Source organism: Eumetopias jubatus, unplaced genomic scaffold (genome assembly GCF_037043125.1).
Source record: "Eumetopias jubatus isolate StellerSeaLion01/CBP00866 unplaced genomic scaffold, mEumJub1_p1.0 scaffold_14, whole genome shotgun sequence".
NCBI lineage: Eukaryota > Metazoa > Chordata > Mammalia > Carnivora > Otariidae > Eumetopias > Eumetopias jubatus.
Window position 1 is genome coordinate 86,652,077 of NW_028274820.1, and position 15,962 is coordinate 86,668,038.

Genomic DNA, 15,962 nt, shown 5'->3' on the forward strand with positions numbered 1-15,962 from the left:
AGACACAGTTCCTGACCTCCAGGACTTGTACTCTAGTGGGGAAGACAGGCGAGGAAAGAGATAACGAGGAAGTCCTGGGAGAACTCCATCCAGGATGCAACTTAGAACTGCTGGAGAAGTAAGCCGAGGAGCTGACACTTGCTAGCTGTGCGAACACCTGATGGCCAAGCAGCGTTCGCCAGAAGGAGAAGGGGGGGAGCATTACGGGCATAGAGTGCATGTACGATACTGGAACGGACACAGCCAAGCGAAGCTAAGGCGGACGCTCTGCACTGGAGAGCAGGGGGAGAACAAAATAGGGACAGGTGCGCCTCAGAATTCTCAGGAGTGGACGTTAAATACAGGATAAATTTGGGTATTTGTGGCAGACTGCACTACAGCCAGTTTGTAAGCACATCCTGTATGCGGAGTGTGGAGAACAGACCGGATGCCCGTGGGACTCACGCCGTTGGACCAGTCGGGCATCTGAGGGGGAGGAGAGCCTAAAGCAGTCTTGTGAAAACAGAGACAAAAGAGGACAGAGAAATCGTCAGGAGGTGGGATGGACAGAATTTTGTCAGAGGGCAGACGGGAGTTCTAAAACAGCAGAAGTAGTTTCCGTCTTCACAACGGAGTGGATGGTAAAGGTGAGGATTTGCGTTTGGGTTGAACTTGAAGTGCCTGAGACGGTGGACACACAGGTTCAGGAAAGAGACACAGGACTGTGATGTCACCGCACGCCAGCGGAGCACCGAGACGACCCCCGGGGAAGAGAGTGTGTGTTGTAAGACAGACTCCCAAGAAAAACTAGTATTTTAAGGAATGAAAGAGAGGCCCGAGAAATCAGACCGGGGAGAGACGGAAGATGCGGGCTACTGTGGACACCACAGGGAGAAAGAGTTTCGAGATGTGTTTAGTCACAAGTCCATCAGGCTGAGTGAGAGGTGAACAAAGGTAAGAACGGCAGTGACTGACTTGATTTTCCAGCTAGCTTCTAAGTAATTTTTAAAAATAGAAGCTCCAGAGGGCTTTTAAGGGAGGGAGCGAGATTAAAGTGAGTTGAAGAAAAAAATGGAGAAAAAATTCATGGAGGCAGCTAGTAACAGCTGCTTCAAGTTTACCTGACAGGGGAGGTCTAGTCAGTAGCTAGTAAGAAACAACGCATCAGAGGAGGGCTTATCATTTTTAATAGGAGAGATTTTCACCTGTTTGTATGCTAAGGGGAAGGAATGATTAGAGAGGAAGGAGGAAGTAAAAAAATTTCTAAGACCTGTGTAAAAGTCACTTAAGTGAAATACACGCACACAGTTCATAGATATTCAGACTGATGGCTGACTCTGAAAAAATGCATGATGCCATCACCGTATTCCTATCGTACTGAAAGTCAAGGGTCATTTGTCTCTAACATAAGGCAGAAATGAGGATAGAAATTGGAGTACAGACCAAGAGCAGTGTGTCTGGCCTAAGTATGCTCCAAGACCCTACTGTCAAATAGACCTTGTAACTTCATTTTCCAATTTCATCACCACCCCCTTGAGTTAACAAACATTTCAAAAGATTAGCAGATACATCAGTATCAGTGTTCCAAGGACTCACCAGCTCTGACAGCCTCATTCTCCAGTACGACCCTATTAAAAATAAAGCGGATATACTTGGAGGGGACAGGCGTTCTGGGGCCCTCTTTGCCCAACAAGTGTAGAATCTTAGTAGCCAGAACAGTGTGTTCACAGTCCTCAATGAATTCACAAAGGTGGGCTAGACCTGCTTCTTTACCCTCAGGGTTCTCTTCCACAATGCTGATTATGCAGTCCACAATGGCCCGCTTATATTCAAAGCCTCCCTGGCAAAAGAGAAAACTGCCATTCATTCTGAGGACGCTTTTTGGAGAAATGCTTCTACTCCCAGGCTCAAGCTTCTAATATTCAAATTTCATTTCCTTTCCCTTCTGAAAGAAACAAAAGTGTTTTTTTTTTTCTCCAAGGGGGAAAACTAAAACAATAGCATGTTTAGTAACAATAAAACAGCAACCAGAATTAAGCATACCATTTTGGAGGCATGCTGAGATGATAGAGCTGTTACAAATACTATGTAGGATATTTCATGGGAATCATAAAAATTTAGGAGAGCAACTTCCTATGATGAAAACATGTCTACCTACATCATCTCGGAGCATGTTGGAGAGGAAAGTCATCATGACGCTGTGCTTTCGAGGGTATTTCTGACAGAGAGCACTAATTGCCTGTACAACCACCACCTGTGGAAAAACAAACACAGAAAGGACGTTCATCTTTACACCTGTAGCTACAAGGCCTACTTTCCCTCTTATTTACTGCAAGCTAGGGCGGCACGCTAGTTATCTAGAAGGGCAATAACGGTTCTTCATGAAAGATAGGCAAGGAGACTTCACAGGAAAATAAAAAACAATGTACAAATGAAGTTCATTCAAGAGACCCCATCCCTTTGCTCCAAGCCAATAAGCACAAAAAAGTTTTAAAGTGAAGAGTAAAAATAAAAAGCAAACAGAGGGGCGCCTGGGTGGCTCAGTTGGTTAAGCATCGGACTCTTGATCTGGGCTCAGGGCATGATCTCACGATCATGAGATCAAGCCCCACACCAGGCTCTATGCTCAGCTCGGAGTCTACTTGAGATTCTCTCTCTCCTCTCCCTCTGTCCCTTCCCCCTGCTCGCTCGTGCTCATGCTCTCTCTAAAATAAATAAATTTTTTTTAAAAAGCATAAACAGACCGATTTCCATAGAAGAAATAGAAAATGACGAAGGAACCACTTCACAAAGTGGTTTCTAGGAAAATTTTACAACTTTGAAGACCACTGTCAAGAAGTGAGCAGGGTATGAGATTTTCCCCTACTTGCAAGCTAACAAGTTAGTCTGCCACAGGTTCATGGGTTGTGGTAGAGAAAACACAAGACTCCTGGATCAGAGATGAAGGACAATTAAATACAGCAAAAGCAGTAGCTAGAGCATCAGCATTTGGGGGCCAGTTTCCTCAGAGGGCAATGTGAAAAGGGCCACAGTAGCTCTCATTAAGAACCCTGAGGTGTGGAACTCGAATATTCTAAAGAGGGTAGTAAGCAGCTGGACCTTTGTGCTGAGGGGAAACTTCTTTATTATCCTGGACAGTGAGCAGGCTCTAGGGAAAGCACTAGCTGTATCTTCTAGGACTGTGTGGAAACCTGCCCTTTACTTTTAGAGGCAGACGCTCTATCTTCTATGGCTGGAAGAGATCTTGCAGTATACAAAGGGAACATATACATGCATAACTAGTTAGAAGATACACTGGATACAATCATTTATAACAGCAACAACAAACAAAATAAGAAAAGCATTTTAAAAGCATTCAAAACTAACAAAAATACATAAAATATTCTTGAAAGGGACAACAGTAGACTTGAACAAGTTAAAAGATATCCCTCGTTCTTGGATAGGATGTCTCAACATCATCAAGATATCTTGATGTGATCCCACAAGAATGCCAATGAGATTTTTTCATGAAGCTAGACAAGTTAATACTAAAATTCATAAGGAAAAATAAACATGTAAGAATAGCTAGGGAAAGAATGAAAACAAAGAGCCATGCAAGAGGACTGAGAGCTATTAATACATCCTACAAAGTGTGTATATTTAAAATAGTGTGTGGTATTGATATATGAATAAATGAACAACAGAATAGAATAGGAAGCCCAAAAACAGACCCACATACATATGGAACTTTAGCAGATGATAAAGGTGGTATCTCAAATTACTGGGGCAAAGACAGTCTTTTAAATAAAATGGGGGGGACAACTGGATAATCACTGAAAAAGGATAAGATTAGATCTATTTCTCATACCATATATAATAATAAAGAAAGAAGATAGTAGGACGGGAGCAATGAAGGGGGGGAATTCGGTGGGGGAGACGAACCATGAGAGACTATGGACTCTGAGAAACTGAGGATTCTAGAGGGGAGAGGGGTGGGGGGATGGGTTAGCCTGGTGATGGGTATTAAAGAGGACACATACTGAATGGAGCACTGGGTGTTATACAGAAACAATGGATCATGGAACACTACATCAAAAACTAATGATGTAATGTATACTGATTAACATAAAATAAAAAAAATCCAATGTATCAGAGATCTAAATGAAAACATGGAACTATGCATGCACTGGAAGAAATCATAGGTGAATCCTTATTCACCCAATCAGATTCTATAATCTGAAGGGAAAGCTTCCTAGATTCCTCCCTCCTTCCCTCCTTCCTTCCTTCCTTCATTCCTTCCCTCCTTCCTTCCCTCCTTCCTTCCTTCCTTCCTTCCTTCCAGAGTGGGGGAAGTGGCTGAAGGAGAGGGGGAGAGAAAACCCTAAGCAGGGTCCACGCCCAGCATGAAGCTCAGCATGGGGCTTGATCTCAGAACCCTAAGATCATGACCTGAGCCCAAATCAAGAGTCGGACAGTTAACCAACTGAGCCACCCAGGCGCCCCTGAAGGGAAAGTTTTCTACTACCCAAAAGTCAAATGCAACAAGATTGACAAATCTTACTACATAAAAATAACAAAAGACACCATAAGAAAAGTCAAAAGACAAATGACAAACTGGGAGAATATATCATAACATATTTCATGGATAAAGAACTAATATCCCTAATATATTAAAAAAACTTGAGGGGCACGTGGGTGGCTCAGTCGTTAAGCGTCTGCCTTTGGCTCAGGTCATGATCCCGGGATCCTGGGATCGAGCCCCGCATCGGGCTCCCTGCTCAGCGGGGAGCCTGCCTCTCCCTCTCCCACTCCCCGTTTGTGTTCCCTCTCTCGCTGTGTCTCTCTCTGTCAAATAAATAAAAAAATAAAATCTTAAAAAAAAAAACAAAACTTGAAATAATTGAGGAAACAAAAGACCAAAATTCCTATAGAAAAATGGAAAAGAGAGATGAACAAACGATATTCAAAAAGAAGTATTACATGATCTTTAAAAATGTAAAAAGATGTTTAACTTCCCTCATTAAGAAGAGAAATTCATTAAAACTATACTGAGATCACTTTCTCATCCACCAAGCTGACAAAACTTCAAAACACAATACACTCTACTGGTGAGGCTATGGGGAAACTGGCACTCTTATACGTGCTGGTGGAATTTAGCATTCTCTACAAATAGACTACATATTGATTTACCCTTCAACCTAGCATATGAACTTCTATGAACTGACCCTGAGATGAATCTCCAACATTTTAAGAAAACATATGCACCAGGTTATCCACTGCAGCATTATTTGTAATTGCAAAATACTGAAATCTATCTATATACCTAAGCACAGGAGACTCATTCAGTAAGCTATACTACACAGTGACCTTCATAACCTCCTAAGGTTCCCCAAGATTCAAAATGTCTACTTGAATATATAGGCTAAGTTTGTTTTTTAAAAGTCTAGATATAGGGGGTGCCTGGGTGACTCAGTTAAGCATCCGACCCTTGATTTTGGCTCAGGTCATGATCTCAGGATCCCGAGATCGAGCCCTGTGTCAGGCTCCACACTGAGCGTGTAGCCTGATTAAGATTCTCTCTATACCTCTCCCAGTGCTCCTGTGTACTCTCTCTAAAAAAAATAAATAAAGATAAAAAGTCTAGATATATAGAAGAGAGTAAATAGAGCAAGTTATACTTGTTTGAGAAATAAGAATGAAATAATAAAATCTTTCTACTTTAATTCTTTTAACTGAAATTTATTTTATTGTTCTTTTGATCATCTCTGACACATTCTCACCAGTTCTATTCAACATTATAGTGGAAATCCTAGTCATTTTAATAAGGCAAGAAAAAGAAAGGGAAGGCATTTAGATTGGAAATGAAGAAGCAAAACTGTCTCTATTCACAGATAACATTATTTACACAGACAATCTTAAGAAATGCATAACAACTACTGGAACCAATAAGGGTACTCAGCAAGGATACCAAGTTATGAGAAAGCAAAAAATATATATATCTATTTTTATATACTAGCAAACAATAAAATAGAAATTTCAATAGGATATAAAAGTATAAAATATTTTGATATAAATTTAATAAAAGATGTGTACAAGATCGATAGAGTAAATGCTATAAAACACTGCTCAGAGAAATTAAAGAAGACCTAAATAAAGGGAGAGGTATACCATATTCATGAACTGGAAGAATACCATAATGATGTCAGTTCCCCCCAGATTTATAGATTCAACATAACTCCAATCCTAATTCTAGCAGACTTTATAGAAATTATAAGCTGATCCTAAATTTTATATGGAAATGTAAGGGACCTAGAATATTTTAAAAAAGGACAAAGTTGGAAGACCACCTGCTTTACATTTAAGAAGCACCATAAAGCTACATTAATCAATACAGTATGGTACTAGCATAGGATTGACAAATAGATCAACGGAATGTGATAAGGAACCTAGATATATACCTACAATTATATAGTTATCTGCTTTTCAAAGATGCTAAAGCACTCTGATGGGGAAAAAGAAGACTTTTTCAACAAATTATGCTGGAATGACTAGATATTAGTATGGGAAAGAAAAAAACAAAACCCTGAACTTATCACACACAATATATATATATTTAATTCAAATTGGATAATAGACCAAAATGTAAAAGCTGAACCCATAAAACGTTTAGAAAACATAAGAAAATATCTTTAAGGCCTGGAAGTAGACAAAGGCAATAGAACAGTGAAAGAAATTAACAAATTGGACTTCATAAAAATTTAACACTTTTACTCATCAAAAGATACTGTTAAGAAAAGAAATAGGCAAGCCAGAGACTGGGAGAAACATGACCATATTTAAACTTTTACCTTGAACTCATCTGAGATTTCAGACACAAAAGAAGATATCTGCTTCATGAGCCTGTCCACACTGCTCTCACTCCCTGTTTTGAGGAGTGTAGTAATGGCCAGGGTTGCAATGCTTCTGTTTGAGTCTGTGATCAAGTTTTCTAAGTCCAGATTGCAGGCAGTAACAGCAGAGGGGTGCTTCATTGCCACCTTGTGGAAGGGCAAGACAAATAATAAGCAAACTGCTACTAATGAAGACCAGAACTTTAAAAAACAAAGAAAGAGGTAAATAGAAATTTTAATTAAGGTAAGCGGCTTTTAAAAATCTAAAATGGGGCAATATAGGTCAAAAGTAATTGTTTTAAGAAGAATATTTCCAATTAATAAGGTATGATATATCATTTGATACACGATTAACTGCCAGAGTCATAGTAAAACAAAGCACTTTCTCTTCCTAGGTTTCTATAATCTTTGTAACAATATCACAGTCTGTGTTTTTTTTTTAATTTTTTATTTATTTCAGAGAGAGAGCACACAAGTGGGGGGAGACAGGCAGAGGGAAAGGGAGAAGCAGACATCCTGCTGAGCAGGGAGCCCAACTCGGGGCTTGATCCCAGGACCCTGAGATCATGACCTGAGCCAAAGGCAGACGCTTAACTGACTGAAACACCCAGGCGCCCTCACAGTCTGTTTTATTACAGTTGGCCTATTTCCCTTTATAGTACATGTGTACATGGATATCTATTCTACTAGATGTAAGGATCTCAGAGAATAGTACCTACTGTGGTAAACACTGCTCAAAGACTGTTAATATCTTATCACTTAGAAAACATTTCTGTATTTCAGCAAACTCCAGCCACTAAAACATGTCTGTCCTTCTCCTGCTTCTTTGCTTTTGTCAAAATTGTTCACTTCTCCATCTCAATATTGGTACAGAATCCTTTACCCACAATTTAAAAAATTAAAAAAAATTTGTAAAACAAGTTAAATATTAATTTATTCCACTTAGTGAGGAGAGTCCTATGTATAGCACAGAAATATTAATATGGCTTTAAAAAAAGAAATATTAATGTGTTTAATGGTAGGGTACTGCTCTAGGCTCAGTGGGGTTAGTATATAAGATAGCACGATATTGCCTTCCTAAAATTCATAAAATACTGAATTCTGAGGCACATCTGGCCCCAAAATTACAGATAAAGGAATGTGGACCTATATCACTTCTTAAAAAAACAATTCAAACTGTTATTTGTAAAGGGGTCTTCTGTGGCTGTCCCTATAAAGGTTTTTCCATGGCTTCTCTGCGTCCAATTGTTCATACAATTAATTTATAATAGATCACATACTGCCTTATTTTTTTTAAAGATTTTATTTATTTGAGAGAGAGAGCAGGGGGGGAGGGTCAGAGGGAGAAGCAGACTCCTTGCTGAGCAGGGAGCCTGATGCGGGACTCGATCCCGGGACTCCAGGATCATGACCTGAGCCGAAGGCAGTCGCTTAACCAACTGAGCCACCCAGGCGCCCTCACATACTGCCTTATGACAAGTCTTCTACTACATTAAACTTTCATTTCAAGGGTGCCTGGGTGGCTGAGTTGGTTAAGTGTCTGCCTTCAGCTCAGGGCAGGATCCCGGGCTCCTGGGATCGAGTCCCTTGTCAGGCTCCCTGTTCAGCAGGGAGTCTGCTTCTCCCTCTACCCCTCCCCCCTGCTCATGATTTCTCATGCTCGCTCTCTCTAATAAAATCTTAAAAAAAAACAAAACTTTCATTTCAAATGTTTATGGTTATTTAATTTATTCTATGTTTCTGAACTGTATCGTTTAAACCTATGGTGTCCAAAAGGGTAGCCAATAACCAAATGTGACTACTAAGCACTTGAAATGTGGCTATTCCAAATTAAGATATGCTCTAAACATAAAAATAAGCACTGGATGTCAGAGACTTAGTGTGAAAAAATATAAGGCAAAATAGATCTTTAATAATTTTATACCAATTCCATGTTGATATGATTTTATATATATTAGGGTAAATAAATTATTAAAATTATTTTCATCTTAAAAAATGTTTAATGTGGTTACTATAAAATTTAAAATTATACATGTGACTCACATTGTGTTGCACCAGCACTGTCCAAGAAAACTTTCTACAGTGATAGAAATGTTCAAGACATAAAGCACTGTCCAATATGAGAGTCACTAACCCCATGATTACTGAGCACATGAAGTGTGACTAGAGTGACTGAGGAGCTGAATTTTTTATTTAATTTTACTTAATTTAAATGGAAATAGCCACTCATGGCTAATGGGCATCATATTGGACAATGTGGTTCTCAGCTGTAAAGTGCTCAGAAGTCGAATTATAATCTTTAGCTGAATAATAAAAATGGCCACACCTAAGGCCACAAATATAAGGAAGGTGCTATAGAAGTGAAGCCCATAAATCCTATTTACTAACTTGGGGAGAAAGCCAAATGCTTCACATGTAATGATTCTCAATCAAACATTGATATAAGTCAATAGTTGGCAAAGGGACACCTACCTTGTTCAAAGTCCTCACAGCTGCATATCTCAAAGCTGGCTTAGGAGAGCTACAGAAAAGTTGAAGAACTAGAAAGGAAAAAAGATCACTGTGAATATAGCTCATTTCATCATATTGCATATATCTGAAAATATAGTACATATTCAAAATATGCATAAGGAGATTAGATCACAGCATCAAAACTTCACATCAGAAATGTATCATCAAAAATAGTAAAAACACTTTTTGTTAAACTATAAAAAGTGTAAATATAGGAAACAAAGTTTAGTTTTCTATAAGAATTAATATACCCACTAATATCTGAATTTGTGGTAGCAATACTTATAAGAGCAAATGGACTTTTTAAACATGAAAGAGAACTGAAGGCATGAAAGTTACTTGATTCTAAGCAAAAAATTTTTAATGTTTTATATAGGGAAATGGTAACTTCAGAAAAAGAGGTAATTAAGTAAAGAACAACAAAAATAAATCATCTACATATCACAACACAAAGGTAAATATAATACAGCTAAGGTTCAAAAATCATTCTTACTACCTATCCTGCAGAACTATGGAACTTAAAACAAAAACATACAAATATAAACAAAATCCAGCTATCAAACACACAACTAACCTGAAACGGCAGGTGCCAACTCCCTGGCAGTACAGTTAGGAAGATGGATGATAGCTGACGCAGCTTCATAAATAACCATTTCATGTTTATTTCGCAAGCAGCTCTCAATGAAATCAAAGAGTGGACTTTCATGGCTGACAATAAATAAATACACATAGGGCATCATTAGATATCAAAAAGAACAGGTGTAATATGCACAGCACTTAAAAACACAGGCAGACTGAGAAGCACTTTTGGAATTATGGATGAAGGACCTCTGAAAATCCATTCCTCCATAAAAGCAATGAGAACACTGGCATAAATTTTCAAAATTAACTTTTTCAGCACTCTAGAAATTAGCCAAAGGCTTACAACAATCCCAAAAACATTTATTCAAGGAAAACAGCTGAATCTTCCTAACAACAGCAAACAAGCTTTCTAGTGTTTTCACTTGCTCTATTTCTAGTCCCTCTTCCCAGTTTCATGGTGGCCTTGGAAATCAGCAGCCTCAGAATCTCAGTAGCTATGACAGCCAGCAGCCTAGCAGCCACTGGAGAAGGCCAATGGGTTTGGAGCTCCCTCAGAAGCCCTGTCCCCAGGGAACTGTACACTATTCGGCCTGACTGGTGCTCCTTAGAAAAGCCCCGTTCATGGAGCTAATCTTTGTTTCATCTGACTCAGAGCCCAATCAGTGAGGAAAGCTCTATCCTCAAGCAAGTTCATCCCAAAAAATCAGTGGCAACTGTTTAACACTGCAGTTGCCGGGGCAGTGACTCCACCTGGGGCAAACAAGAGGCTGGCCAAAAAACTCAAAAGGAAAATCTGAGAAACAAGAGCTCCATGGGAGGCTTTTCCAATTTCTGACGCATTCCTGGGGATCCAGAAGGCCATGCACATGTAGAAGGCCATGCAAATAACCAGGAAAGACAAGATAAGGCCTAACCTTTCACCCGTGCTTGCCTTTGAGGTTCTGTGCATGTAGGAAGTGAAGGCTAAGGCAGAGTTGTAAACTGCCAGAGCATGGAAACCAATTTGTCCCAACACACAAAGTGCCCATTAGAAAAAGAGTGGGAGACCTACTGGCTTAAGTCATTTAAGAAACTCTGTCAAATCATCAGCTGAGACTTAGCTAATTAAGCAGAGACTTCAGTGACTGCATGTGACAAAGAGTAAGACTGCAGAATTTGTCCAGGAAAGACATTAAATAAATGACAACAACCAGCAACAATAACAACCTCTGAGGATGGGGAAGAGGGAAATATGATTACTAGAGTTACCACAATACTTAAAATATCCAGTTTTTGACAAAAAGTTATGACACATGTAAAGAAATAGTAAAGTACGCAGTCCATAGCCAATTATTCTTGGGGAAGCCCAGGTATTAGATATGGCATTGGATGTACCAGACAAAGACTCTGTCAATGAATATACACCTGTTCAAAGAAATAAAGGAAACCATGTGTAAAGAATTAAAGAGAATTAAAGACATGGCAATCATACCTCACCAAAGAGATAATATCAATAAAGAGAAATGAGTTTGGTTTATTTATTGTGTTGTTGTTTTTAAAGAAACCAAATAGAAATTCTGGATTTGGAAAGTGCAATAATCAATGAAAAATTCAAATCTGCAATTCAGCAGCTGATTTGCACTGGCAGTAGAAAGAAATGAGTAAACCTGAAGGTAGGTAAACTAAGATAATCCAGCTGAGAAAAAGAAAAAAGAATGAAAAAAAAAAAAAAGAACAGAGCCTTGGAGATCTACGGAATATGACCAAGGGTATGAACAATTGCATAATAGGAGTCCCAGAAGGAAAAGAGAGACACAAAGGGGCAAAAGGAATGTATGAAGAAATAATGAAAAAAAAAGTGCCCAAATTTGATGAAAGCACTAATCCATGCACTTGAGTCGCTCAAAAAATCCCATGGAGGATAAACAGAAAAAGATCCACACAGAGACACACCATAAGCCAAAGAGAAGATTTTTGACAGCAGCAAGGTAAAAACTACTCATTGTGTAATGAGTAAATGAATAGTTTTTACAGGGGAACATCAATATGATCAATGGCTAGCTTTCCACCTGAACAATGGAAGAGATAGGGCAGTAGAATGCCATAGTCAAAGTGCTGAAATATAAAGACAAGAATTCTATATCCAGCAAACTATCCTCCAAAAACGAAGGCTAAAAAAGACACTACCAGAGAAGCAATGACTGAGAGAATGCACTGCTGACAGATTTACAAAAAATACTAAAGGAAGTCTTTAGACTTAAAGATTTACACTAAACAGTGATGTGAATAATCAAGGAGAAAGAAAGAGCACTAGAAATGATAAATATGTGAGCTGATATAAACGAGTCCATAAATTTTTTTCATTCTCTCAACTACTTTAAAGGACATAAAATATTACAAAGCAATAATTATAACATTATAGTTGACCCTTGAACAACAGGTTTGAACCACATGGGTTAATTTGTATGCAGACTTTATAATAGAGTACTGCAAAGGTATTTTCTCTTCCTTATAATTTTCTTAGTAACAGTTTCTTATCTCTAGCCTACTTTATTGTAAGAATACAGCATATACTACATAAAACACAACATACGTGTTGCTTATGATATCACTAAGACTTCTGGTCAACAGTAGGCTATTAGCAGTTACGTTTTGGAGAAGTCAAAAATTATATGCAGATTTTAGACTACCTGGGAAGTTGGCTCCCTTAGCCCCCACATTCTTCAAGGATCAACTGTATATTGTTGGACTTATAACACATACACATCATATACATGACAATTATAGCAAATAGGAGTCCAGAGAGAATGAAACTATACTGGAGAAAAGATTCTATTTTTTACTAAAATTAAATTAGTATTAATCTGAGGTAGACTGTGGTAAAGTAAAATGCACATGCTAATCCCTAGAGTAACAACTAAGAAAAAACTGAAAAAAAGTGAAAATATTGACAGAAAAATTAAAATGATACACTGAAAATATTCATTTAAGACAAAACAAAGCAGTCAAAGAGGACAGGAGAAACAAACAAAAAAAAAGGCAGGAGACATATAGAACAAATAGCAAAATGGCAGAAGTAAATCCAACTATATCAATAATTATGTTAAATGTAAATAGTCTAACTGCCCCAACCAAAAAACATAGAGATTGCCAGACAGAATAAAAAAGCAAGATCCAATTATATGCTGTCTACAAGAGACACACATTAGATTCAAAGATACAAACAGGGTGAAAGTAAAAAGATGGGAAAAGATAGGCCATGCAAACAGTAACCATTAGAGATTAGGATTGACTATATTAATACCAGACAAGTAGAATTTAAGACAAAAATCTATAAGAGAAAAAAAGATATTTCATAATGAGAAAGAAGTTAATATATCAGGATGATATAACAATGATAAACACATATACACTTAACAAAAAAGCCTCAAAATATATGAAGCAAAACCTGAAAAAATGAAAGGAGAAATAGATCATGTAACCATAATAATTGGAAATGTCCATACTGACCCAATAGTCAATAGAACTAGACAGAAAATCATCGAGGATGTAGAAGACTTGAACAACGTAATCACCCAACTTAACCTAGAACATTCAACCCAAAGACTGTAAAATACATTCTTTTCAAGTACATATGGACAGTTCTTAAGGATGTAATAAGTGCCGGTCATGAAATAAATGTCAATACATTTAAAAGGACAGAAATCAAAGCATGTTTCCCAACCACAACTGAATTAAATTATAAAACAAAATAAATTTAAAAAATCCCCAAATATTTGGAAATTAAACATTTTCTAAGTAACCCATGTATCAAGAATAAATCAAATGGAAAATATTTTTAAACCAAATGAAAACAAAGACACATCAAAATTTGAGATGTATCTAAAGCAATGTAGGAAGGAAATGCATAGCTCTAAACACTGATACCAGGGAAGAAAAGTCCCAAATCAATAACCTAGGCTTCCACAATTAAGAAATTAGAAAGAGAAGAGTAAATCAAGCCTACAGCAAGCAAAAGAAAGAAAATAAGATCAGAGATCAATAGACTAGAATGCAGAAAAGTAATAAAAAAGAAAATCAGTGAAACCCAAAGTTAGTTCTTTGAAAGATCAACAAAATTGACAAATCTTCAGCTAAACTAATTTAAAAAAAGGAGGGGGGGACAGAAATTATCAAAATCAGGAATGAAGAAAGGAACAACTACTGACCCTAAAGAAATTTAAATGATTATAAGGGAATATTATGAACATCTGTATGTCATTTCTGGGGATTTGTCCCTAGAAATACCAAATTACCAAAACTGACTAATGAAGAAATACATAATGTAAATAGGCTTATGAGTTATTTAAAATCTTCCCTCAGGGGCGCCTGGGTGGCTCAGTCGTTAAGCGTCAGCCTTCGGCTCCAGTCATGATCCCAGGGTCCTGGGATCGAGCCCCGCATCGGGTTCCCTGCTCCGCAGGAAGCCTGCTTCTCCCTCTCCCACTCCCCCTGCTTGTGTTCCCTCTCTCATTGTGTCTCTGTCAAATAAATAAATAAAATTTTAAAAAATTCATAATAAAATCTTCCCTCAAAGAAAAGCACAGGTCCCAATGGCTTCATTGGTTAATTCTATCAAATATTTAAAGAAATAATACCAATCCTTCAGAAACTCTTCCAGGAAATAAATGAGGGGAGTACACTACTTCCCAACGCTGTGATGTCAGTATTACCCGTAACAAAGCCTGACAATTTTTTGCAAGAAAACTATAGCCCAATATCCCTGAAATAGACACAAAATTCCTTAACAAAATTAGCAAACTGCATCCAGCAATATATAAAAGAATAATCAATATTCACAACAATTCACAATAACCAAGTAGCATTTATCCCAGGAATGTAAAATTGGTTTAACATCAGAAAAATCGATGCATGTTACATACCAAATTAATAATATAAAGGACAGAAGCCAGTTATCTTAAAAGATGCAGAAAGCAATTGACAAAATCTAACACCCATTCATGATAAATATTCTCAAAAAACTAGAGACTAAATGAAATGTCCTCAACCTAATAAAAGGCACTTTCAAAAAATGCACATCATGCTTAATGCTTTCCCCTTATGATCAGGGACAAGCCAGGGATGTCTACTTTCACCACTTGTACTCAACATTTTAGTTGTACTCAACATTTTAGTGATAGTTCAAGACAGTAAAATTAGGCAAAAAAAGAAATTAAAGACATCGGTTTGGGAAAGGAATAAGTAAAACTGTCTTTGTCCACAGATAATATGATCCTGAACATAGAAAATCCCAGGGAATCACACACACACACACACACTGAATTAATAAATGACCACAGCAAGGTTACAGGATACAAGGTCAACCTGCAGAAATCAACTGTATTTCTATATATTGGCAACAATAATCCAAAGTGAAATTAAGAATAAACATAAGAATAAAATACTTAGAAATACATTTAATAAGAGAATGCAAGACTTTTACCCTGAAAACTATAAAACACTGCTGAGAAATCTAAATACAGAAACAGTCTGTGTTCATGGACTGGAAGACTCAGTAGCAAGATGGCAATTCTCCCAAATTGATTTATTCAAAGTAGATCTATTGTTCTATTCAGTGTAATCCCAATCGAAATGCTGGCAGGCTTTTGTTGTAGAAATTCAAAGCTGATCCTAAAATTTATATAGAAATGCAAAGGACCTAGAATATTCAAAACAATTTTCAAAAACCTAAATATATAAAGCAAACACTGACAAATCTGAAGGAAAAACAGACAGCAACACGATAATAGTAAAACACTTCAAGACCCTAGAAAATCAGTGGACTGGAATAACATAGACCAAATGGACTTAACAGACATATACAGAACATTCCAACCAACAGTAGCAGGATACACATTCTTCCCAAGTACACACAGAATATTCTCCAGGAGAGATTACATGTTAGGTCACAAAACAAGTCTTAACAAATTTAAGAAGATTAAAATCATACCAAGTATCTCTTGTAACCACAATGGAATGAAACTAGAAATCAATAACAAAAGG

At 37.5% G+C, this 15,962-nt stretch overlaps 1 protein-coding gene across 1 annotated transcript in view; it reads right to left on the minus strand.

Annotated features, from left to right (window-relative positions):
* COPG2 (coat protein complex I subunit gamma 2) overlaps nucleotides 1-15,962 on the minus strand; it is a 115,784-nt gene that overhangs the window by 45,903 nt on the left and 53,919 nt on the right. Inside the window, exons 10-14 of the mRNA XM_028106366.2 lie at nucleotides 9,934-10,067; nucleotides 9,321-9,388; nucleotides 6,807-6,995; nucleotides 2,138-2,233; nucleotides 1,576-1,819 (exon numbers count right to left, since the gene is read on the minus strand). Of these exons, the coding sequence (XP_027962167.1) occupies nucleotides 1,576-1,819; nucleotides 2,138-2,233; nucleotides 6,807-6,995; nucleotides 9,321-9,388; nucleotides 9,934-10,067 (731 nt within the window). The remainder of the gene's footprint in view (nucleotides 1-1,575; nucleotides 1,820-2,137; nucleotides 2,234-6,806; nucleotides 6,996-9,320; nucleotides 9,389-9,933; nucleotides 10,068-15,962) is intronic.